The sequence below is a fragment of the Panthera uncia genome, chromosome E1, assembly GCF_023721935.1.
Source record: "Panthera uncia isolate 11264 chromosome E1, Puncia_PCG_1.0, whole genome shotgun sequence".
Lineage (NCBI taxonomy): Eukaryota > Metazoa > Chordata > Mammalia > Carnivora > Felidae > Panthera > Panthera uncia.
Genome location: NC_064814.1, coordinates 45392790 through 45417397, shown reverse-complemented (window position 1 = coordinate 45417397; position 24608 = coordinate 45392790). Strand labels below are relative to the sequence as shown.

Sequence of the window (24608 nt, the reverse complement as noted above, 5' to 3'; positions counted from 1 at the left end):
ACTTTTAGTTGCCTACAGATACCAAGGTTAGAGAAATATCAGTAAGAATATGGGATTTATAATAAAGATTATTATTTATAAATTGTGTGCTTCAGATCCTCTGTATCAGTAAAGTTTATAGTAAACGTGTGTGTGTGTGTGTGTGTGTGTGTGTGTGTACAGCAGGAGAGCCAGTTGTTAAACATTTCCCAGCACGCTGCTGGCAGGAGGGCCACTTGGCTTTGTGGTTTTCCTCTGGCCCAGGGAATCGGCAAGTCAGTACCCTCCACTCAGAGGCTGCTGACTTATTTCTGGTGCTTCGAATCAAGGGGTCCCACCCAGCACCGTGAGTACCTGTCACTGTGACCTGCCAGTCCCCTCTCAGGGTCCCAGGGAGCCCAGGTGTGACATGACCAACGGTCGGGGCATCTGAGACTACAGAAGCCTGGAAGTCAGGTCCTCCGAGGGCACCTCCCTCCCCCTGGCCCCGTCTCTCCCCAGGCGCAGCCAAACAGTTCAAAACACTTTCCAGATCTCTGCAAACTGACCCTGGTCCTGCAGGTACTCAACACAACTTCTTCGAGGCTGGGAGTAGGAAGTAGCCCTGGGGTTACATAATGCGCCAGGGAAGGGGGTTGAGGGCAACATACCGTGTGGTACGATAAGAGGAGATGGACTTACCAGGCCCATTCAAGGTGCCCTTCTGCCCTGGGTGACCTTCAGCAAGTGGCAGACACTCTCTAACCCTCCCATTACTCAAAACTTTATTTTGATATGTACCTAATACCAAGCAGGAGCCAGGCTTGGTTACAGATTGTTTCATTCATTCCTTCAATATTTCATTAAGCGTCATTTTTAAAAAATCAGAGTATCTGTATTACTACCCACTTTACAGATGAGGAAACTGAGGCTCAGAGAGATGGACCTATCAATGCCACAACCAGGATAAGAACCGGGCTCTGCAGTGGCCCGGCACAGGGGGCAGGACTAGAGCAAGCGCATGAACCAGATCTTTCTGTGTTTCTATCACTTGACTAGCATTTCTCAGCCTCAGCTCATTGACATTTGGGGCCAGATAATTCTTTGCGGGGGGGGAGGGGGGTGCTGCCCCTGTACTTTGTAGGATATTTAGTAGTATCCCTGACCTCTACCCACTGGATGCTAGCAGCACAGTCTCCTCCCACAATCCTGAAAATCAGAAATGTCTCAATATCGTTAAATATGCTCTGGGAAGGCAAGAGTGCCCCCCCCGGTTGAGAACCTCCTACTATTGTTTTATTCCCGTTATTTAACAAACATTGAGGTTAACAGTTCTTTTCTTTTTAATTGTTTTTTGTTTTTTAAGTTTATTTATTTATTTCGAGACAGCAAGAGAGCAAACACAAGGGGGGCAGGGGCAGAGAGGGAGAGAGAGAATCCCAAGCAGACTCTGCCACCAGCATCTTGAACCCACATCCTTCTCCCATTTCTCCAGACACCCCTGATCCACAGCCCAGCCACCCCTCACTGCCCACTGTGACCCCTTGCTGGTCTCTCTCTCTGCGCCCACTCCCTATCAATCCTGTCTACTCGGCCAGCTGCGGCCACCAAAACAGTCTTTCGCTAGTCCAGAAGGCACTGCTCCACTTAAGACCCTCCAAGGCTCCCCTCGCCAGCAGGATGACACCCAGCTCCTTGCCAGGGTCTCCATGGGAGCCGTAGCCTGGCACCCTATGTGCTGTCTCCTCTCACACCTGTCCCCTAGATGAACCGCAGCCCAAGGAACCATGTGCGGTCCCCTCCACCTGTCACACTCCTCCCGCTCCGTACCCTTGCACTGTCAAGGTCACAGCGTGGCAGAGGCACCCGGCATCAGTAACGGGGGTGGGGCAAGAGAGCCTCGGCTTTCAAATCCCAACTTCTCTACCAAAAAAAATCACTGCACTTTCAGAGCCTCAGTTTCCCCACAAGTAAGGAGACAATAAGAACACAGGTGACTTAAGGCTGATGAACAGATGAAGCGGGCTAGCAGAGCTCAAGGGCCTCACCCTTTGGGGCCGAAGCGGAAACCGCCTGACTGAGCGTGGCTGGGGCTCACGCCCACGAACAGTGGTCAGGACACAGCCCCTGCCCCCTCCCCCCACCAGCCTCATGGTGCACATGCCCAGACGTCACTGACCTGTAGGACTCCGGCTCATGATGATGGGGGTGGCGGCCGCCCCCAGGCTGGGGCTTTCGCTGCTCGGGGACGGGCTGTACACAAACACCTCCTGCTTGAAGGGTGAGGTTGTGGACGGCTGGCTGCTCTGGGGAGAGAGGCTGGGTGAGCAGGGCCAGCTCCGTCCTCAGCGGCACCACAGGGTGACCCGCGCCATGGCAGGCCTGCCACAGGTCCCCAGCAAGCTCAGGGCGGTCACTGCCTCCCACTGGCACACTTGGACCTGCTCTTTCTGCCGCCCCTAACCCTGCCCCCAAAGTGCCCATGGCCTGGCCACACAGAGCACCGGCCCTCTCCTCTCCAGCCAGGAGCCCCATGGCACGGACACACACCATTCAGCGCAGCCTCCGGCCCCCTGCTGCCGCTCCGGTGCCACTCTGCGGAGACCTCCCGAGCCACTGCTCCCAGAGAACAGAGACGGCTGACTGGCCCACCTCTTGCTTCCCTACCTTCCCTTTTACCCACAGGGCCTGGGTGGGGCTCTTCCCACAGCAGTTAGTTTAATGCATACAGTGGGGGTCTGGCTGGGCCCAGGGCGCCCCGCCCTGCTCCCCAGGGCAGGATGGAGGTACACCTACCCCGCTGTCACACTCCTCCATAGCCTCGCCCTCCCCCGCCGTGCTGCTGAAGCTGCTGGTGCTGGAGGAGGAGCGGGAGATGTTGGCTCGGCCGTTCTCCTTCAACTTTATGAAGGGCCTGTGGGAACAGGAGTGGGGCAGGCCCCGGTCACTCAGCGAGACCCCCTTCACCGGCAGGGCAGACCTGGCAGAGACTGAGCTGGCCCGCCAGTGCCTCCCCATGCCCCTGCCTGTTGCCTTTCACGTTTCCAGAGAATTCTCAAGGCAAAAATGCTGGCTGTCAGCAGAGAGCATATTCCAGGGCTCCGAGTGGCTAAAGTCAGCCCTTCCCCCACCCTCACTCTCTTACTTCTCCTTGTTGGGGCAGATTTCCGGAGAGCTGGGATTGGATGAGGCCTCAGACTTTATCTCTTGAGAAGAGTGTGCACCATCCGGGGTCTTGGGGTTGCTGGATGCACTGTCACTAAGGAAACAGGAATGAAGAGGGGTGAGGCCATGGGACTGGCCCCTAAGCCTCCACCCCACCCCCAGGCCTAGGACAGCCAACAGGCTCTCGGCCCCATAGGGCCTGAGGGGTCACAGCACGCCTACCAGCGCACAGCCGCCACTTCCCTGAGCCCCACTCAGACAGCAACAGAGAGTGGGGTTTTCTGCTGCATCAGGCTATTCTAGGCTCTTGGATGAGCCAAGCGCTATCAAGCAAGAGAACTCGCTGATCCTCCTGAGCCCAAGTCCACTCCCCACTTTTGCTGGCCATCTCACCTTGGCAGAGCTCTAAGTCAAGAACAGGCCACAGGCGGGGTGGAGTGAGGTCTACAACATCCACTCCCACAGCAGGCAAATAACCCAGTGCACGTGGACTCCTTGGCAGTGTGGGCAGGGTCACCGTGCATAAGTCCAGGGGACACCCTTCACACAGACCACAATATGAGCTCCCTGGATCCGTGTGACAAGGTGGCCTTTTATGCTGGGAATGGCACCTTGGTAAACGGGCTACTCTCGGCCAAGGGCCCGAGGGCTTCCTTCTCCTGTAGTTTAACAAAGACCATGTACTGACACCCACGATTTCTACTGCGCCCCCTGTTGGGGACAAGCTGGCCTCGTCCTCAATGCACTTTTATTTTTACAGCAACCTTACTGAGATACCATCCATGTGCAATTCACCCACTTAAAGTGTGTAATTCAGTGGTTTTTAGCATATTCACAGAGTTGTACAACCATCACCACGATCTAAGTTTAGAACATTTGAGACCCCCATAATGCAACTCCGGACCCACTCCTAATCACTCCCCATTCCCCCCTCCCCCCAGCCCCTGGCGACCAACTAATCTACTTTCTGTTTCTATGGATTTGCCTCTTCCAGACGTGTCATAGAGACGGAATCACACAACGTGTTGTGATTTGTGACTGGCTTCTTTCCCTTAGCATAGTCTTTTCGAGGTTAACTAAGTTGTAGCACGTATCAGTGGTTCAACTCCTTTTCATTGCAAAAAAAAGTATCCCATTGATGGATATACCACATTTTATTTATCCACCTTGAGCTATTACGAATAGCCAGGAACATCTGTGTGCTGGTTTTTATGTCGATATGTGTATTCTTCCTCTGGAGTCTCTACCTAGGAGTGGAACGGCCGAGTCAGACGATAACCCCAAGTTTAACTCTCTGAAGAACTGCCAAGCTTTTTTACAAAGCAGGTGCATTAGTTTACATCCCTACCAGCAATGCCTGGGGATTCTAGTTTCTCCATATCCTCTCCAATACTTCTTATTACGTGTCTCTTTGATTATAGCCACCCAAGAAGCATGAATGTCTCAATGCCCCTTTAATGAGGTTGCTAATGACCTCCTAATTGTCCACCCAAGCAGGGGTTCACAGTGCAGGGCTTCTCTGCACATTGACACTGTGGACTCTCCCTCCTGGAATCCCTCCCCTCCGGGCTTTCTCTCCCTCATCTTCCCTCCCTTTCTCCCCTTGCCCTTAAATGCTGGTGTCCCCAGGCATTCTATACACCCCCCTGAGTGGCCATATTCATTGATCCATCTTTGACTCCCTTCTGCGGTCAAGGCCTCTCTCCTAAGCTTAAGACTTTCATCCTGACCACTCAGAATTCTGCACTTCTCTGCTGGGCAGGCCACAAGGACTCTCACATGTACTGGTTCCAAACAGAGTTTTTCATCCCCCTCTGTAAACCCACCCCTCATCCTGCATGCCCAAGCTCGGGTCCTGGGGTCACCATTCAGGGTGACAGGCAGACAACCTAAATGCCTCCTTTTCTCTCACAAGACTGTAAGCTTCTGGAAGGCAGGTTTGTGCCTCCCGTAGCTCTTGCTGGAGCACTGACCCCAGCATGTAGCAAGCACTCAAGACATGTTACTTGCTGAATTAAAGGGCAAATGGGCTCACCATTAAAGGATCAGAAAGACAATGAGCAAGAACAGGTTAATACCATGCAGTACAAGAGCTGCTTTTAAAAAGACAGAAAACATTCTAGAAGCCTAAGGAAAGTTAATTAACTGTCTTGGCAGGGAAGCCTTCCATAAGAGGGAACATTTGAGTGAGCTTTGGAAAAGGAGGCAAAGAAAGAAAAGAATCCAAGCAACATTTCTAGTTTGGGTCCAAATGCGACACGGACAATTCTGGAAGGTCCCACACAGAGACTGGCCAAATCTGCCTCAGTGGACACAGCAGAGTGAGACAGGTGCCTGAAGTGGGGACCAAGGTTAGAAGGAAGCTGTCTCCCGAAGCAGCGCAAAGCCCTCCCTGAGGTTGGCCATCTGGCAGCTACAGCAGTGGAAGGACCCACAAACCCCTCACTGGACAGTTACCATCGTGTCCGGCCGTCACCTTGGCCTTCAGCGCCTGTGTGTAGACGGGGGAAGAGTCCCGACCGCCGCTTGATGGGGCTCCGCGACTGGTTTTTCACGGCTGCTGCCGCCGCCACTGGAGGCTGCCGATGAAACCACCAAAATGAGTGTTCATGGCCCACCCCAGACCCCAGTCTCCTTCTCTTCACCCCCCACCCATCTCTGGTCTACAAATAGCTGGTGCAACCCCCAACCAGTCTGGAGGGGATCCCACAAAACAGCAAGACAGCTGGGAAGGCGAGGATCTATGTAACAGGAGCTGAGACCCCAAGACTCAAGCCATTTGCAGCCCATTTTCCTGTGCTCTTAAGCCAGACCTTGTGGCCCCAGGTAATAATCACCAAAGACCACAATTCTTGGAGGAACAAGGGGTCAGGGCCATGATAAGGAGAGCCCAGCACATTGAGGTCAGGATGATTCATGGGGTCACAGACTGAGAACCAGGAAGCTGCGAGAGCCCGGGGAATGACCTGGTCCAACCACTAGCTTTACCAGTGAGGAAACTGAGGAGCCTAGGGGTGAGGGGACTGGGCTAGGGTCACACAGCAAATCACCATAAGGACAAGGACAAGAACGCACGGCTCTGACTCTCCATCCATTCCTCACAGTAACTGGGTCCAAGCTGAGTGTCTCAGTAACAAGACAGAATGAGAGCGGCAGAACCAGATCCACAGGCACCCACAGGCCAAGGGAACCGCCAAGAATGTGACTCTGCTTCAGCTACATGCAGGGGGGAGGAGCAAGGGGTGGGAGACTGAGGAGCAGGGACTGCAGTCATCCTTTAGAGCCCTCCAGACCTCTAATCCAGGTCCCGACTTCTGCCATTTGTGTCCTATGCAACGTTGGGTGAGTAGCCAAACTCTCTGGGCCCCAGTCTCCTCACCCACAGAATGGGGATAATTGTCCTGCCCTGCTCATTTCACAGACCTTCTGGGTGGGGCAAGACAATAGTATGAGATATTTGGTAAGTTAAATGAATTATGTAAGACGATTTATAATACTAGTCCTTAGTATCATGGTGGGTATCTATCTGGAAAAAAAATAAATAAAGAAAGAAAAAGAAAAGGAAAGAAAAGAAAACCCTACTCTATCCGAATGCAAAGTCCCTTTGCTTTTTAAAAGGACCAACTATGTGGTTCTTTCACCTGGCCAGTCCCTGGTGCAAACAGACCAGACCCAAACCCACAGACACACCAGGCTCTTTCCCTGGGAACTGCATACACAGTGATTAACAGCCAAGACTTTGGATCAGGGAGACACGCATTCAAACCCCAGCTTTTCAGCTTAACTAGGTGACCTGTGGCAGGTTACTAAACCCCTCTGGGCCTCCCTTCCTCAAATTCAAAATGGAGAACACATCAATTTCTACCTCTAAGAGCTGTTAGAGGGATCAGATGAGATAAGGTCTATGAATCACTTAGTTCAGTCCCTGGTGCACAGCAAGCCAAGGGTGACTACCGTCATCATTAATAACAAAGCAAGACACCCCTCCTGGGTCCCCAGCCTCTGGGCAGAGAAAAGTGCCCCAAAACTGAAACTGAAATGGAGGCTCCATTTCACAGGCAGGGCCTAGGGTCACCCCCAAACAGCCTCAATCTGCCCCGTCCCTGCTCAGGCCACCTGGCCCAAGCCTGGGTGAATACATCATCCTTCACAGGCCTGGGGTGGGGGGCCCTCCCCAGGAACCGCATGCTGCCCCAGGGGCCTGTGGCACTCACCGAGAAGGTGGTCTTGGTGACATCCATGCTGTTGTGGGAGATGCCCCCACTGAGGCTGCCAGGGATGCCTCCACTGTGCTGCTTCTTCTGGCTACTCACCATGGTCTCCATGGAGTGGCTACGCACACGGATGGCTCTCTATGGGGAGAAGAGACAGGGACCTGAGGGTTGGAGCCCAGCCCACCGGATGCCCCTGCCCTCCTGGTGGGGTCTGTGGACAGAGCCCTCAGCTTGTGCACACTTGTGCACACTCAGGCCACTCAGGGCCACCAAAGAGCAAAGGGCACATTGGCAAACAGTGAAGGGTCCAGGAGGGGACACCCAGGATGATCAGGGGCTTGTCACAGCGTGGCACAGACAGGAACAGGTAAAATCAAGGCCGTTAAGCCTTTGACAGGGATAGGCCTGGGAGGTGACAATGCTCCCTCAGACCACTCGGCAGGTCTATGCTGTTATGGAACCAGAACCAAGAGAAGTGGCCATAGTGAGGACAGCTAGTTAACACAGAGGGAGCACTCCCACAGGCCCTGGGACTTTTAGTGTTGCCCTAATTTTAGGAACACGTCTTGTTTCCCTAGCCGACTTGGACACTTCTTAGAAGCAGAGGTCAGGTCTGACACTTCTCTGACTCCTCTCCTGTAATTCTCCTGGTTCTGGCACAGGGACGGGCACACAGGAAGCACACAAACAGAAGAGCTGCCACGTTTATTGGGGACTTATGACGCGCCAGGCTCTCTAAGAGCTTTAGATGTGTCCTCCCGACAAGCCCACCGTGTGGATGCCCTCCATTCCATTTCACAGGTAAGGCTCAGAGAGGCTCAGTGACCTGACCAGGAGCACCCAGCTAATAGGTAGTAGGACAGAGGGCCTCGATATAAACCCCAACATACGCCAAGATACACAAATGGAGATATGATGAGTTATGCACATAAAAATGTCATCCCTAGCATATTCCTCAGTGCAGAGCCACTGTCTGGTCCAACTTCCCCTCTTCCTCCACAGGACAAGGGCATATCATGATCAGTCTAAGGGGGTCATATAACCTATCCCCTTGCCAGTGGGACATGAGGGGTGTCTGATGGGAGCTGTGGGGAAAGGTCTCCTCAAGGACTCCCAGCGGCGCCTGGGCGGCTCCATCGGTTAAGCATCTGACTTCGGCTCAGGTCATGATCTCACAGTTCGTGAGTCCAAGCCCCGCGTCTGTGCTGACAGCCCAGAGACTGGAGCCTGCTTTGAATCCTGTGTCTCCCTCACTCTCTGCCCCTCCCCTGCTCGTGCTCTGCGTTTCTCTGTCTCTCAAAAATAAATAAACATTGAAAAAAAAATTTTTTTAAAGGATTTCCAAAAGAGATGTGATATTCTGCACCTGAAACTGCCATAGCCACCTTGGGGCCATGAGAGACCAAGCCTGCGGGACGAAGCCAACAAGCCAGGCTAACGGATGCCAAGGACCACACTGAGCCATGAGTCCCCACAAGAGCCCTTGCTAAGTGGGCTCGTGGGTTTTCCTTACTGTGAGAGCAGGCTGAGGTCCTCAGAAACTTAGCTTCAGAAAACTGACTTAGAAAGACAAAGGCATGGATGCGGGAAGCCGATTCAGGAAAGACAGCCATTGGCAAACACGAATGCTCTGGAGACAAACCATTTCTGCAAATGAGGCACAGAGCCCACCAGACTCTTACCCCTGATGTCATCTAGCCTCTCCTGTGTGAGTCAAAGACACTGCCTGAGGGACATCATCTCTCTCTCCCTTTCTAGACCACAGAACAGAATCGCCTAGCAACTGTTTCCAGCCAGTACATTCTATTCATTCCATCGCCCAAAGACAACATTAAGTCACACGCCCTCTGGAAAACCGAGGGCAGGAATGGTGTGGCACCACACTGAGGTGTCTCTGGATAAACAGCAAACCTCCCTAAGTGAGTCAAGTGCTCCATAAATCTCAGCATCATGACATCCCGCTGGGGCCCCTGTGGGTCTGCCGCCACCACCACCGTCATCAACGACAATGTGTCAGCTAATCGTGTATGTTCTGATGCCCTCCTCACGGGTCTCTTTCCAAGAAAGATTTGATGTGGTTTGATGAGATCTGGTCTACTGGGCTTCGTATACATGAACTCGCTGGATCCCTACAACTCTGAGATGCAGACAGGACAGGCACTGATAGGAAAGGTCCCAAAAGGCAAACGATCACCCAAGGTCGCTGCAGGTGGGAGATGGAGTGGGGACCCAAATCCAGGACCCTGGGCTCCAGATGAAAGGGTCCCGGTCTCCCAAAGAGCTGTCCAGATTGAACATATAACGGAACTGGTTGATGGACTAATGGTGATCAGAAACCAAGGGCTTTCGACTCTCTTCAAAAAAAGTCTCCAAGGTCAATGTCAGGAAAGACGTTTTCTCCTCAAATGCCCTTGGTGCCGCTGTCTGAGTCCGCAAGATAAATCTGAGGAGACAATGGGCTGACAGGGAACCCCAGGGATGTGCAGGGTGGCCATCTGCTGCTTGAAGCTAACAGAAAGAGGTCTGAATCCTGGTCTTCCCAACACAGTGTATGAACCTCTCTGACACACGGCCTCCTCGTCCGCACAACGTGGTGACGGTCCTGCGTGGGGAGGACGTGAGACCGTGGGTGCCCAATACCCGGTGTGCAACCTGCTCGCTCAGGCCCAGCTCTCCTTCCCCGCTTTTGGGGACGGAAGGTCAGAGACATGATGGTTGCCCCAAAGCCTTAAAACAAAGCTGGATTTGGACAAAATCATCCAGTGACGTGGTCTGAAGTGTTTTACGTTTCAATCTGATGTGGAGCTGGAAGCACAGCCTTCTCAAACCGGGGAGGAAGGAGAGCGAGGAAAGGGTAGAGAAGAGAAAAGACGGTCTCCCCTCCGCCTGCATCCTCCCAGGGACAGGCTGCTCACTGCTTTCAGCACTGCCTACTCCAGTGGCGGACAGCCCGACCCTTGGAAAGGCCTTCTGTGCACCGAGCTGGCATCTTACTCGTTCTTCAATCTCAGACCAGTCTGTTCCATATTTCACACAACCGTCCCTCAACTGTCTGAGGACACGAGTGCCCTCAGAGAGTGCTCTCCTCCCGGCTAACCACCGCCGGTTCCGGGGTCCCTCCTCACGGTCTCCCAGCCCTCAGCTCACCTCACGGCTTACTTTTGAACAAGCTCTCCCTTCGTGGGGGAGAGGAGGTGGTGGCACTTTCTATCTGCTTATGTCGCTTCATTTAGGCAGGGGACTGAGCTACCGGTTAGTGTTATACACGGAGCAAGGCTCTTCTGGGCCAACCACAAGCCTTGCTTCCTTAGGGGTTTGTGCTTCCTCATGATTCTAAATGGGTTTTGCGAGTTGTTTCGGTTCAACAAACTTAGGGGACACGAAGCAGAGACATGAGCACTAAGGCGGACGTGCCTAGCTGCACAAGGCAAGCAACAAAGGGAGGGGTGCTTGGAGAGAAAGATGCTAACCGCTTGCCTCCTGAGACACTCCTCATCGGGAGGTACACTGAGGACTGGAATGGGGTGTCCTGTCCTTCTAGCAGGGCAAATAAAGGATGCAGGTTGACAAGAGAAGGAAATACCCCTCCCCCCTCCATAGACCAGAGCTCCAATCCAGGAACACCCGGGCTGCCCCTGCTTGCGGGTACTCTGCCTGGGAAATTGCAGCCTCCTGCCCTTCTCCTGCCACTAGGGGTCATACGTATCACACCAGTGCATTAACTATCACCACCTCTCAAAGGCTGGAGAAAGCAGCTGTCCCTGCTTGGGTGGTCCCCATTCTGCCACTGGACCCTCTTCTCTCTGGTCCTCCATTCTCCCTTCTGCACAAGGTTAATGGATGGTTGGGCCAGCTCAGTGTCTCTCAAAATGTGGCTTACGTGTATTTTGTGTACATAACACGTAGCTACATCAAGGAGTGCTACTTTTTCTTTTCTTTTTTTAAGTTTTATTTATTTTGAGAGGGGCACAGAGAGCCCCAGGCGGGGCTCGCTCTCACGAACCGCGACACCGTGACCCGAGCCAAAATCAAGAGTTGGATGCTTAACCAACTGAGCCACCCAGGTGCCTCCGAGGAGCGTTACTTTTTCTTTTCATTTCATTACAGACCAATAATAGCTTCATCAACAGCTGGCAGTGGCTGAGAATGGCATTTGGAAACAATGGTCCAGAGATCAATATTTTTGGAAGCTGAGTAATGTACAGCTCTTTCATTTTTATTCATTTTTAATGCTACTCTTTTTTTTTAAGTTTATTTATTTTGAGAGAGAGAGCGCACGCATGAGCTGGGGAGGAGCAGAGAGAGAGGGAGAGAGAGAATCTGAAGCAGGCTCTGCATGGTCAGCACAGAGCCTAACATGGGGCTTGATCTAAGGAACCATGAGATCATGACCTGAGCCGAAATCAAGAATTGGACATTTAACCCCCAGGCGTCCCACAGCTCTTTTATAAAGAAAAATATTCTTGCAAGACCCAGAATACATCCACAGACCCCCACAGCAGTGGTTCCACGGACCGCATATACAATATACTTTCTTATTCCACAGAAATGTCTTTTAATTGAGAGTTTCGCTGCAGAAGTTTGGTCTCTATAATTGGAAATATGTATATTTTTAGGTTATCATCTAAGTGAAAATGCAAAATTTTTAAGTGTTTGTAGAACTGGCAGATTCCTGAGACTATCTCTCAGCACTCAGTTGGAGAAGCAGATCTGGACATCCATAAACCAACTGTTCTGTTTCTCATGGAAGAAAAGCCTGAAGTACAGCCAGTGGGACGGAGGTAAGAAGAGAGAACTATTCTACGTGGTGTGAGGTGCCAGGCAGCATGACCTAGGGCAGCGATGGGTCTGCTTCTCTGCAGAGGGACAGAGGGCCACTGCTCTGTAGGGGGGTGGAAGGGAGAATGGTCCCGAGAGGCAAGGGGATGGATGGTTGAGATTGCTTTTAGCCCTGAGAATTCTCAACTGTCTCCACACGAGATGAGACCTTTGACCAGAAGGAGATAAAACACACAACTTTTCTTTCTGGGATCATTTTGTGCACCACTTCTTTCCAGAGGTGCAGGTGAGGAACACCATGAGGAATGCCAATAATTCTGATGCCACAGCACCACCCCAGGAGTGCATGAAGAAACAGCACAACGACGAGAGGCGGTTTCCCGAGCTGGGTCAGACCGTGGGCCTGGCCCAGACATCACAAACCTCCAGGCCTCTGGGCTCCATGCTGCTCCTGGCTGGCCCCCAGCTCCAGCCTCCACAGCCTGGGAGATAAGAGGATAATGGTGGCAGGAACAGAGTAAAAGAGCTCCTGTTCCCAACTCAGGGTTTAAAAAAAGTTCATCATAATGGTCAGAGCTCTGAAGGCTCACTCAGTGTGACCGATCGTGACAACCTCTCCCATACCCCATAAGCGCTGCCTCCGGGACAGGCATGGGAGCAGAATGCACAAGCAGATGTCTCCAGCCCACAGGTGGAAGGATTAAGGGTTGAAAAGAAAAAGATCCTGGACTACTGGATCAAAGATGAGTAGTTGTTAAAATCTTGAAGCCTCCTCTCTGTGGGAAACCTCTTCAGTCAGCCCCACTAGAGTCGAACACAGATCAACTGCTACTCCTCCAGAGGCAGGTGACTGGGCAAGTGGCCTGGAGCCACCCTCCTTTAGACCCACAACCTGCATGTAGCTGCTGGACCATTTTATCCAAAGGCGCCATGGGCAGTGTGCACAGTCTACGAGCTTTTCCAGGTTATAAAAACAGTTGAAACTTGAAAAACCCGACTGTGAGCTTCAAAATACAGAAAGAAACTTGCAAAACAAACGCTTCATTAAAATCTACAAAATATCACATTATGTTAGCTAGTCACCTGCAGCTTAAGCCATACACAAATTACATTTTACTGCGGGATGTGGGAGCATTGTGATGTGCTTGATATGATGAAGGGGCAGTGCTACAAAAGTTTTCCTATTTCCTGGGTTTCACATTCCCCCTTCTCTTGCCGGGCTAGCCGACCTAGCTCCCTCTTTCCTCCCCTGCCCCCCTTCTCCCTCATGCCCCTTTGCTCTTGATCTCCAATTTCTCCTATTTCACCCTGGCTGCTGCTGTCCATCAGGCCTGAAACAGATGCCCCAGGAATCTCCCACCAGCCTGGACAAGCAGCTCAGCTCCCACACCCCCCCCCCACCCCCGCCCCTGCGAGGAATCTCGGCAGCTGCCTCGACTAGGGCCAGCGGAGCCATGCCTTGCTCTCTGCGGTCCCGCCGGGCCGCCAGGGACAGACACCAGGCTTGCCCAGGCCAGGTTGGCGTGGGTGGAATCCTAACCGAGTCTGGAACCAGAGGCAGCATCATGTAGAACACGGGCTCTGCGATCCAGCAGACTCAACTCAATACTCGGATTTGAATTACTTTGTCTCTTTGAGCCTTAATTTCCTCACACGAAAAATTACACCCACAATTAATAAAACTGGAAATGAGGTATTATCCCCATCATAACAGCCTTCCTCACAGGGCACAGAGGGCACTTGTGAGGCTTTAGATGGGTTGGCGCACAGTAGGTTTTCACCTTACGCAGCAATAATAGCTAACGCTTTCACCAAGCATTTACCGTGTTCCAGGCAACGCGCATTCTCCACGTGTTATTTCAGTGAATTCCTCCAGCAACTCCAGAGGTCCGATTGATCATCCGTGTGTCGTTGAGAACACTGCAGCTCAGAGACTTTAAAGACCGTGCCCACGATCACACCGAGCTGGGATTCTAACGCAGGCAGGGCTCACCCTGACCCCACACATACTGCCCCCAAAACGGGAGCTCGACAAGTCATTCTGCAACGGGCAATCCGGCAGAATGTTAACCTAAGAACCAGAAAGGCTGAGTTTGTTTCTCTACCTCTAAGTAGGTGTAAGGTTTTCAGCAGTCCTGCGGCCCCTCTCGCCTGTGCCCTCACGTGTGAGTAGGAATAACAAGACTCATTCTGTTGACTACACAGGAATACAGCCAAGGTCAAGCTAGATGCTGGACGTAAGAGCTGTGTGGACCAAAAACGCTCAGTAAACATGTGATGATAAGCCTCCTGTATCTCACACTAGCTCAGTGGCTGCCCGAGCTCTACTTGAATACTTCCAGGGACAGCGAGCTCACTACTTCTTTTAGCAGCTCGTCCTCGTTAGAAAGTTCTTCCTTTTGCAAAGTCCACAGAGATTTACTTGCCTGTAACTCCGTCCCACCGGCCCTGGCCGGGTCCTCCAACGCCCTGCCAGGTGGACCATCGCAGTACCACACACTGGCTGTTACAGACCCCTAAGGTTTGTCCTGGCTCTCATCATCCTGTCCTGGACTCCTCATCCCGCCACAGAAGGAGGAAGTTGAAGGCAGTAATGTTCCTGGTTTGTGCTGGCTCCTCTCCTGCTGCCTGCTGACAACTCTTTCCCTGTCCCTGTTTCTCAGACTCCTGGGCCAGGAGGAGACAAAATCCGAATCAAGGAAGGATGCAGAAGACGCCAGAGACACTGCTGGCTGCTCTGACCGCTCACACTTCCCGATGCCCCTGCCCTCTACGAACACTGCAATCCTGGCACTTGGGCTCTGGGGTCAGGACCCCAAAGACCTTGGACCCCTTCCTTTGTTTGCCCCACCCTCACCTCCACCATACACAATCCCCAGCCGCTCCTGTGCCTGTACCTTAAAAGACTCCAAGAATCCCCCATGGCCCCCATTCTCAAACTTGTCCTCTTCTGGGCCCAGTCCCAGCATGGCCTGTGTGTGGGTGTGAAGCTCATCATGAAGGTTGTCCAGAAGGGCGGCCCTCGTCCGGTCCTAGAAGAAAAGAGGGTGGGGACGGTGGAGCTGGCACCGAGGACAGAGATGCGCCCTCTCCCCAGGGCTCCAGACACCTGACCGCCAGCATCCCAGTTAACAGTGTGGACCTCAGGCCTGGCTAGGCTCCGTGCTCACAAGTACTGCAGGTAATACCAAAGCTCTGTGGCTGGCCTCTGCTCTCTCCCCCGCCCCTTCTCCTCGAGCCATCCCACAGCTCTACCCTGCCGAGTCCCAGCTCAGATCTCTGCCTCCAGCTCCACAGCCGCATACCCAACTGCCCTTCTCCATCCGGACGGCGCACCAGGGCCATGGATACAACCTCCAGGGGGCGCCGTGCACACGTACCAGGACGAGCCCTTGCAGCAACCCTTGCAGGCACTTCCAGGTCAGCAGGTCCTAAAAGACCTCATTCCCAATGATCCCCAGGTAGGTGAAGAGCCCGGGCCAAAGGCCCAAGAGCCGCCCTGGAATTCCACTTCGTCCCACCCAAATACAGGACTCCATCAAGTCCTCCCAACCCTGCCCCCAAACCATTTCCTCCTGTGGCCAGTGCAAGCAAGCTGTCACCATGTGTCCTGGACTCCTGTAATAGCTGGAGTCACCAGCTGGGTAGCTGGAAGCTGCCACCCTTCCTGCCCTCCTCCCTGGCAGCCTGCCCTTCTTGTCACATCAGGGTCATCTTCTAATATGCAAAGCAAACCATCACTCTCCTAAGTATTGTGTTAGTACCTCATCACCTCTAAAGTTCAAAGCCCTTCCTGACCTGACCCAACCAACCTCTCCAGCTGAGTATCCACCCCCACACGAGTCCTTCTCTCAGGCCATGTCAAACCCTCTGGGACTCCCTCAAAAGTCATGCTCTGATCTGCCCGGCCTTTGCTCATGCTATTTCCCATGCCTAGAATAACCCTCCTCAAACTTTCCTCCTGGCAGAAGCCTTGTCAGATACCCAGATTCAGCAAGTCAAGGGCCACCTCCTCCAAGAAGCCTTCCCTGAACACATCCCAGTTCTGCATGGGCAGAAGCAGTCACAGCCCCTGTGCTGGCCTCCATCACGGCCCAGTGTGGACACTATATCATACCTGTCTCTTAAGTAATGGCCCCTTCCCACCAGCCCAAAAGCTCCATAAGGCAGAAACTATGTCTCACCCCAGTATCACGGGGAATAAAACAGAGCCTGCCACACAGTAGGTCCTCAATAAATGGCTGGTGCATGGTTGGTTAGACCTGAAGTTTGCATGAAGTTTCCACAAGAGAAAAGAGTTCCTAAATCAACGCAGAACTAAAGGCTTAGAGGGGCAAACACAGTGCCCCGCACCTTGAGCAGCCCCCAGGAGAAGACCCCCGGGACAGGCCGGCTGAAAGCAGCCAGGAAGGCAGGAGGAAGACTTCCAGAAACAGTGCTCTCACCTCCAGTTTTGCAAACTTGTCCGACTTGCAGCAAGCGTTCTCTGCGTTGGTGAGCTTGGTGAGCAGAAACTCCCTGAACTCCGGGCCCTGGAACAGACATGAAGCTCTGGGATTCTCTCAGCCTCAGCTGTTGCTGAAAGGGCTTTCAGCCACAGCAACAGGTAAGCAGAACAGAGGGTCTCAGGAGAGTCCCTAAAAGGCCTCCTTCTGACATTCGGTCATTTTCTAGCCCAGGCCAGGCCCACCTAAGATGCCAATGTGGAAACCAGCTCTCCTGGTCCCAGGAAATCAACCCCTTGCCCCGGCGTTTCCATGACTGAAAGCAATTCTTGTCCAAGGCTTCTGGGACTGTGGCATAGGTACAAAAATGTTTCTTCTAGCAGAAAGGCAAAGCCAGCGTCAAACACTGTGAGAAGAGGCACTGTACTAGGCCAGGCTGGCGGCACCAGGAGAGGAGGGGAGAGACCCCAAGTAAGGAGTTTCTCCCAAGCCTGCCTAAGGCGCTTCTAACATCCCCAGCCCAGATCCGGCCCCACTCCAGCCACGGCCACTCAGATGCTGAAACCTAGAGCCTGAGATAAGAGAAGAGCAGAAAGGGGTTTCTTACCTTCTGGAAAACAGGAGGGCTGGGCAGAGGTGGGCCAAAGGCGGGCACATCTTCCCGTGCGGTGACTGACACCTGAAACAGAGTCTCGGTGTGGGCCAGGAGGGAAGAGATCCAAGCTGAGGAGGATAATGCATTCCAAGCCCTGGCCCTAGGAAAGCCCACCACCCAGAGCATCCTCTGCCCTCCCCTCCCCGGAACTCAAATCCAACACTCCCATGAGCCATCACCAGCATGGCCCAAGTCGTTGTTCCTAAAGTGGGGCCAGCTGCACAGAGCCATCCACATGCTCTCATCTACATTCTTGGAGGCCAGAAACAAGTTTGGCAAGATGACCAGACAGGACTGAGGAGTAGCCTGGGACTCCGCTTCTAACGCAGTACAAGTGCCCAGGAGGACTTATCTCGTTGCCTCATTTGAATGGATATTAATCCCACGGAGAAGACAAAGTGAGAACCGTTAACCCTGTCTTACTGATGGGGACACAGATGCCCAGAGACTGGGAGCCATCTCCCCTCAGGCACACAGGTGATTAGCCACAGAGATGACCAGGGAATCCAGACCTCCTGGTCCTGCTCTGTGGTCCTTTTCCCACAACACTGACTCCCAAACCTGAATCACTTCAAGTGTTTAAAAAATAAATACCGATTGCATGGGCTCCACCCCAAACTTACTGAATCACAAGCTCTGGGGCGGAGCCAGGAATCCGCAACTGTTAAACACTCCACAAAGCTTTCGTGCGGTTGGTGGACTAGTGTTTGGGAGCCCTGGCCCCACACGCAGGGTTAGACAGTCTGTCTGGGTGAGCCCTGAACCAACAGAGTGCCAGGGCCCAGGCTGGGAATTGTGGGTAGGGGGACATCACGGTGCTCTTGCACAGGGTGCCCCAGGCTCTGGGTGTGGTGTCCACTTCCGGCCAGCCTGGGGAGGCAGGAACTAGGAGTGAGAGCACCCAGGCGCTCTGCCTAGGGGTGTCCCAGCCTCAGGACAGGCCCAGCACATCCAGATGCTCTCCCTGCGTGGACGTGCCCTGGTTTCACCTGCTCTCAGCCCAAAGGCTGCAGGCCTCTCTAGAGACTCTGCCCTCTCCCTTTCCCAGACTGCCGCTGGTGTGAGCCTGGCCCTGGCGTGCTGCCAGCCTCCCTGGCCTATGAAGCAGGGCAGATGCAGAGAGTCTGCCAGACCGGGTGAGCAGGCAGCTCAGAGCCAGGCCAAGGGAAGGCCCTGCCAGGGTCTGGAAGGAAACAGCGGGAGAGAGCTGGTCAGTACTGCTTTCTCTCCCCAAGCTCAAGGCTGTCTGCGTGCCCAGAATTAGGAAATGGTGTGTGTTCAGCTGACATGATCTCTGGCTGGTTCCAGCTGCCAAACACAGTACCCCACCACCACCCACTGTGCACAGGAACTGAGGTGGGGGGGTAGGCCAGAGGTCAGGCCCTCCGCCCTCTTCCCACCCCTATGGCCCTCCTTCTCAGGCTTGCTCTAGAGTGGTCTGTGCTGACTGGGTAAGGCGCTTCAGACATGCTCTTCAACCTGCCGAGTCTCTTGGTCAGATAAGCCCACCATAGCAGCCATGTCAGAAAAGCAGGAGACAGGATCCTTCCGGGTGACGGCCATGTATCTTCTATCCCCCCTGTGTTCCCTCTCCTGACCCCTTTTCCAACAAAGTGCCCGGGGCTTTGCTGTTCCCTCCTCTTGAGGACAGGTGGGTTGCTGGGCCGAAAGCAGAAGCTGCCAGAACACGGCCCCACCTTCTCAGTTTCTAAATTCAGTGCGGGCCTCCCAGCAGGGGGCAGGGCAGGGCTGAGAGAGAGGTGCAGGTACTGTGGGGAAGAGAATTTTCGAGGTTGGAAAGAGAAGGAGGCTTGGAGCGTGTGAGTTCAAGGATACACCAGGGAGGCGGGGAGCCTCCAAGGGCTCCCACCTTGACATGCACGGCCAAGTGTGGCCTGGAAGCCTTGGAGAACCGTGGAAGGCTGTCCAGGCACCAGATCGGCAGTGAGGGGAAGTGGGTACACAGGCAGCACCCCTCCCCAGTGGGGTGCTTCCCATAGGATTCCTGAGACCTCTGCCAGGCTTCAGGAATCAGGGGCAGGGTGACCTGAGACAGGAAGAGGAGGGAGTTTTAGTAACGGTTCAGCCGGAGTTCCCTTCCATCCGGGCAGGACAGGGACAAAATTCCCGTCTGAAAAATCATCTGACATCACCTTTCATGCACCCCTGAGTTTTGGAGCCAAGTTCCCACCTGCTCTGACGGCTCAGTGGTGAAGACCACTGGCAGACCTGGACACACTCCAGCTCCCCACCTCCGGGCTCTGTGGCCTCCAGCCTTAAGTGGCTTAGGCTCTCAGCCTCAATTTCCTTCCTGTAAAATAGGGCTAACAAGAGACCCTGCCTGACCAGGGGCTCGTGAAGGTTCAAGGAGGCTGTGCTTCTAAGGGCCTAGCACAGTGCCTGGTGCAGAGCAAGCACCCAGTATCGGGTAACCTGTTACCTGGGGCTTTGTTTTTTTACTTCCCCTGCTGACCTGCACCTAAGAAAGGACACTTGAAATACTAGAGAGTTCCCCTCAACCATTTCCTTCTCCCTCTCTCTCCCCCTCTCTCTCTCTTCACACACACACACACACACACACACATACCCCTCTTCCTCAACTCCCCCAACCCCTGACTCCGCTTCCCCTCCCGCAGTATGTCAGGGCTGGAAGGAACTCAGAGCTGGTCTAGTCCAACTTCCTCATTTCACACAGATGGAAGCTGAGGTCCAGAGAGGGAAGGAACCGGCTCAAGGTCATGCAGCAGTCAGAGGCAGGGCCGGGACCAGAACCGTCAGCTCCTGAGCCTCTCGGTCTGGGGGGCTTTCCTGCACCTTCCCACCCCTGTCCTTCCCTCTATTTCCTTTTCTTTCCTGTTCATCCTCCCCAGTGGAGGCCTCCTGGGACACTGTTCAGCCCCTGGGGATATCTCACCCTCCTTTGCCATAGCCCCTAAGTCTGCAGAGGTCAGTGAAAGTCCCATTTCACCCTGGACCCTCTGAGGAATCTGACCAGGTCCTCCCGGGTCTTCTCATCACCTGGGGTGCTGCTGGGAATATGAAGGGACAGAGCTCTGGGGAGCATGTTGGAAGGCTGGCCTCCCTCCCCCCACCCTGCATCCCCAGCCCCATTCACAGGTCTGCCTTCCAGCCTGGATGTTTGCCGGGCAGGTGGACCACACAGTCCCAAAGCCTGGGGACAGAGCACAGCTCTCCCTGTGGGTCCCGCTTCTCTGCTTATTGCCACCCTCTCTGAGGACAGTGCTTCTCCCTGGACCATGGGCTTTGGCTGAGAAGCCTTGGTAAAGACTTCAGGCATCAAAGCTGGAGGTGGGGGGGAGGGGAGTGGTGTTTTTTTGGATCTCTGCATTTTCCCACCCCACTAAGCTCTTGAGAAAGTGGAGAAGCCAGTTAGCTGAGTTCCATTTCCTATCAGGAGCTAAAAACAAATACTAAACCTCCACGAGAGGCCTCTTCTGCCAGCAGAGGCCCAGCAGACAAGCCACACGTTCGCACATGACTGCCTGGCAGCGTCTGGGAGCCCTCCTACCACACAGCTTTACCTCGAGGATCCTACCCAGCGGCTCTCTGCCTCCACTGGCTGTGAAGAGAGTCAGTTGGCTGTCTGAGTGGCCCGGTGGCTGAACTGCACTCACTGGCCCTCTCCCCCTTCCCTGTAGGTCACTTCCACGTGTCCCACCCCCAGCACACAGGGGGCACTGAATGAATAAACTTGCTTCCATCAACAAATCAAACAGCTGTTTGAAGGGAAAGCCCATTTTGGTGTAAGAAGGTGATCCTCCGAGGAAATGCCCAAAACATGGCTTCTGCAACTTTTCAGCCGAAAAGCTGAAAGTGCTCAATGACGGAGGAGCATGGACATCAACATGAACATGGGGACAGAAGAGTCAGCTTTCCTCGTAGGGGAGAGTGTGGGGTTTTGTTTGTAGTCTCATATCTGCTTTTAAAGTTGATGTGCATTTTGCACTCAAATATGTGGGTTTCTACTGACGTAATAATTATACGACATCATTTTCCTTTCCAAAATCTTCAAGCAAAGTTGATACTTCATGAAGATGGCCATGAAACACTTGGGCTTTGCAAGCCCTAGGAACCAGCGCTGGCCTAAGCTATTACACAGTTACTCCATTTTCAGATCATTCCAAGTTCCCATTGGCAACGACAGGCTCATTTCCCTCTCCCTTAGAACCGTGGTTCCTAACACTTCTGGGGAACAGGGAGCCCTCTGAGAATCTGACCTTTGGTCTCTCTCCCCCTAATATGCAAAGCAGCACATGAATGCAACATCTTGCACATAAGCATTCTGCGTATATCCACAAGAGGTTCAAAGACTCACATCCACCTTAAAGACCCTGCCTCAGTCTATCTCCCTTGGAGCCCACAGCCCCCAGCACCGGTGAGATAGAAACCGTTGCCCAAGAGGTTAGAATTGTTTCTCACGGAGAAGGGGAGGGGAGCAGAGGGCTGGCGGCACAGCCATCGGGAACGGGCAGGGTGAGGGCTGCCAGGGCCTCCCTGCATCGGGGAGGACACTGAGCCAACCTGGAAGACCACTTATCAATCTGGAGGCTTAGATTCAGACTTAGACTCAGGTGCTTGCAACCCCCCCCCCCTCCCTGGGAGTCTTCAAATTAAGACCAATGGTTTATTCTAGAACAGCTAAACAAGAAGAGCCCACCCCATGGCCAGGGTCTGCCGGACCCCCTGCTCTCCACCGCTGTCACCATAAACATTTCTCCTTTCCTTTCTTCCCCTTGTTACCACACCTCTTCCCTTCCCTTTCTTGATAGTCCTCCCCACCCTCCTCTCTTTTGTTCCTCTCCTCTGGCTCCGCCTTAGTCCAGCCAATGGCATTACCAGATTCCAAACAGAGGCACTGGGGGCTTCTCAACCCTTGAGTTGGATGCTATTGAACCTGGAAGCGGCCAGATGGAGGATATGACCTCATAAGGCAGGCCTCTTGGCTCCCAAATCCCAGAAACCTGGGATTTCTAGAAAACTGATCATACGAACACTAGGAGTACCATTTTGGAGAATGACCCGAGGAGCCACGGAGAACTAGTGGTCCTTGATTTAACTAAATCCATAAGATGTGGTGAAGTGCCTGGGCCCACCACTCCCTCCAACGTTCTCCTCACCTTGTAGGATGGGGTCTCTGTGCCCGGATTCTCGACCTGCACAACAATGTAGGCATGTAAGAAGTTGGAGGCAATCATATCTGGGACAAACGGTGTGTTTTCTTCTTGGAAGATGATGGCCACAATGTCATTCCCAATGTGTCTCTTTCTCTGGAGCTAAGCAGAAAAGTGTTCCATTGTTATAAGCCAGCAAGGAATATCCTGAAAACAGGATAGATCTATACAGGAAATTCCTCATTATTCTATCTTTATATATAAATCCTGAAACTCTGAGACCTACCTCTTCAGGGGCTTTTTTTTTTTTTTCAATCTTTAGAAGCCACCAAAAAGAAAAACTGGGGGAGACACCTAAGATATTAGGTAGAGGCTAGCAAGCATCTTACTGAGCTCCAAAGCATGCAGAGCCCTGACTTGGGGCTCATGGAGGATGGTTAAAAGGTGAGGGACAACTCCCCCTAAGGTCAGGAACAAGGCAGGGATGTCTACTCTCGCCACTGTTATTCAGCATGGTATTGGAAGTCTTAGCCTCTGCAATCAGACAACACAAAGAAATAAAAGGCATCCAAATTGGCCAGGAGGAGGTCAAACTTTCAGTCTTCACAGATGACATGATACTCTACATGGAAAACCCAAAAGATTCCACCAAAAACTGCTGGAACTGATTCATAAATTCAGGAAAGTTGCAGGATATAAAATCAGTGCACAGAAATCGGCTGCATTTCTATACACCAACAATGAAGCTACAGAAAGAGAAATCAAGGAATCGATCCCATTTACAGTTGCACCAAAAACCATAAAATACCTAGGAATCAATCTAACCAAAGAGGTAAAAAATCTATACACTGAAAACTATAGAAAGCTGATGAAAGAAATTGAAGAAGATACAAAGAAATGGAAGAAGATTCCATGCTCCTGGATAGGAAGAACAAATATTACTAAAATGTCGATACTACCCAAAGCAATCTACATATTCAATGCGATCCTAGCAAAGTAACACCAGCATTCTTCACAGAGCTAGAACAAATAATCCTAAAATTTGTATGGAACCAGAAAAGCCCCCAAATAGCCAAAGCAATCTTGAAAAAGAAAACCAAAGCAGGAGGCATCACAATCCCAGACTTCAAGCTATACTACAAAGCTGTAATCATCAAGACAGTATGGTACTGGCACAAGAACAAACACTCAGACCAATAGAACAGAATAGAGAACCCAGAAATGGACCCACAAACATATGGCCAACTAATCTTTGACAGAGCAGGAAAGAATATCCAATGGAATAAAGACAGTCTCTTCAGCAAGTGGTGCTGGGAAAACTGGACAGCAACATGCAGAAGAATGAACCTGGACCACTTTCTTACACCATACACAAAAATAAACTCAAAGTGGATGAAAGACCTCAATGTAAGACAGGAAGCCATCAAAATCCTCGAGGAGAAAGCAGGCAAAAACCTCTTTGATCTTGTCTGCAGCAATTTCTTACTCAACACGTCTCTAGAGACAAGGGAAACAAAAGTAAAAATGAACTACTGGGACCTCATCAAAATAAAAAGCTTCTGCACAACGAAGGAAACAATCAGCAAAACTAAAAGGCAACCGATAGAATGGGAGAAGATATTTGCAAATGACATATCAGATAAAGGGTTATATCCAAAATCTACAAAGAACTTATCAAACTCAACAGCCAAAAAAACAAATAATCCAGTGAAGAAATGGGCAAAAGACATGAATTAGACACTTCTCCAAAGAAGACATCCAGATGGCCAACCAACACATGAAAAAATGCTCAACATCACTCATCATCAGGGAAATACAAATCAACACAATAAGATACCACCTTACACCTGTCAGAATGGCTAACATTAACAACTTAGGCAACAACAGATGTTGGCGAGGATGTGGAGAAAGGGCAATACTTTTGCATTGTTGGTGGGAATGCGAACCGGTGCAGCCACTCTGGAAAACAGTTTGGAGGTTCCTCAAAAAATTAAAAATAGAACTACCCTAGACCCAGCAATTGCACTACTAGGTATTTATCAAAGGGATACAGGTGTGCTGTTTCGAAGGGACACATGCACTCCCATGTTTATAGCAGCACCATCAACAATAGCCAAGGTGTGGAAAGAGCCCAAATGTCCATCAATGCATGAATGGATAAAGAAAATGTGGTATATATATATATATATATATACACACACACACACACACACACACACACACACAACACACACATACACACACACAATGGAGTATTACT

At 52.2% G+C, this 24608-nt stretch overlaps 1 protein-coding gene across 5 annotated transcripts in view; it reads right to left on the bottom strand.

Moving 5' to 3' along the window:
• Positions 1 to 24608, bottom strand: part of RAP1GAP2 (RAP1 GTPase activating protein 2) — a 190580-nt gene that overhangs the window by 5070 nt on the left and 160902 nt on the right. For 4 of the 5 annotated variants that reach the window (XM_049636796.1, XM_049636792.1, XM_049636793.1 and 1 more), the window contains 9 exons: positions 22355 to 22510; positions 17169 to 17240; positions 16562 to 16648; positions 15014 to 15148; positions 7338 to 7475; positions 5581 to 5702; positions 3104 to 3217; positions 2755 to 2872; positions 2138 to 2264 (listed from right to left, as the gene is read on the bottom strand). In XM_049636796.1, the coding sequence (XP_049492753.1) occupies positions 2138 to 2264; positions 2755 to 2872; positions 3104 to 3217; positions 5581 to 5702; positions 7338 to 7475; positions 15014 to 15148; positions 16562 to 16648; positions 17169 to 17240; positions 22355 to 22510 (1069 nt within the window). The remainder of the gene's footprint in view (positions 1 to 2137; positions 2265 to 2754; positions 2873 to 3103; positions 3218 to 5580; positions 5703 to 7337; positions 7476 to 15013; positions 15149 to 16561; positions 16649 to 17168; positions 17241 to 22354; positions 22511 to 24608) is intronic. The other variant, XR_007459191.1, reaches the window with a different exon arrangement.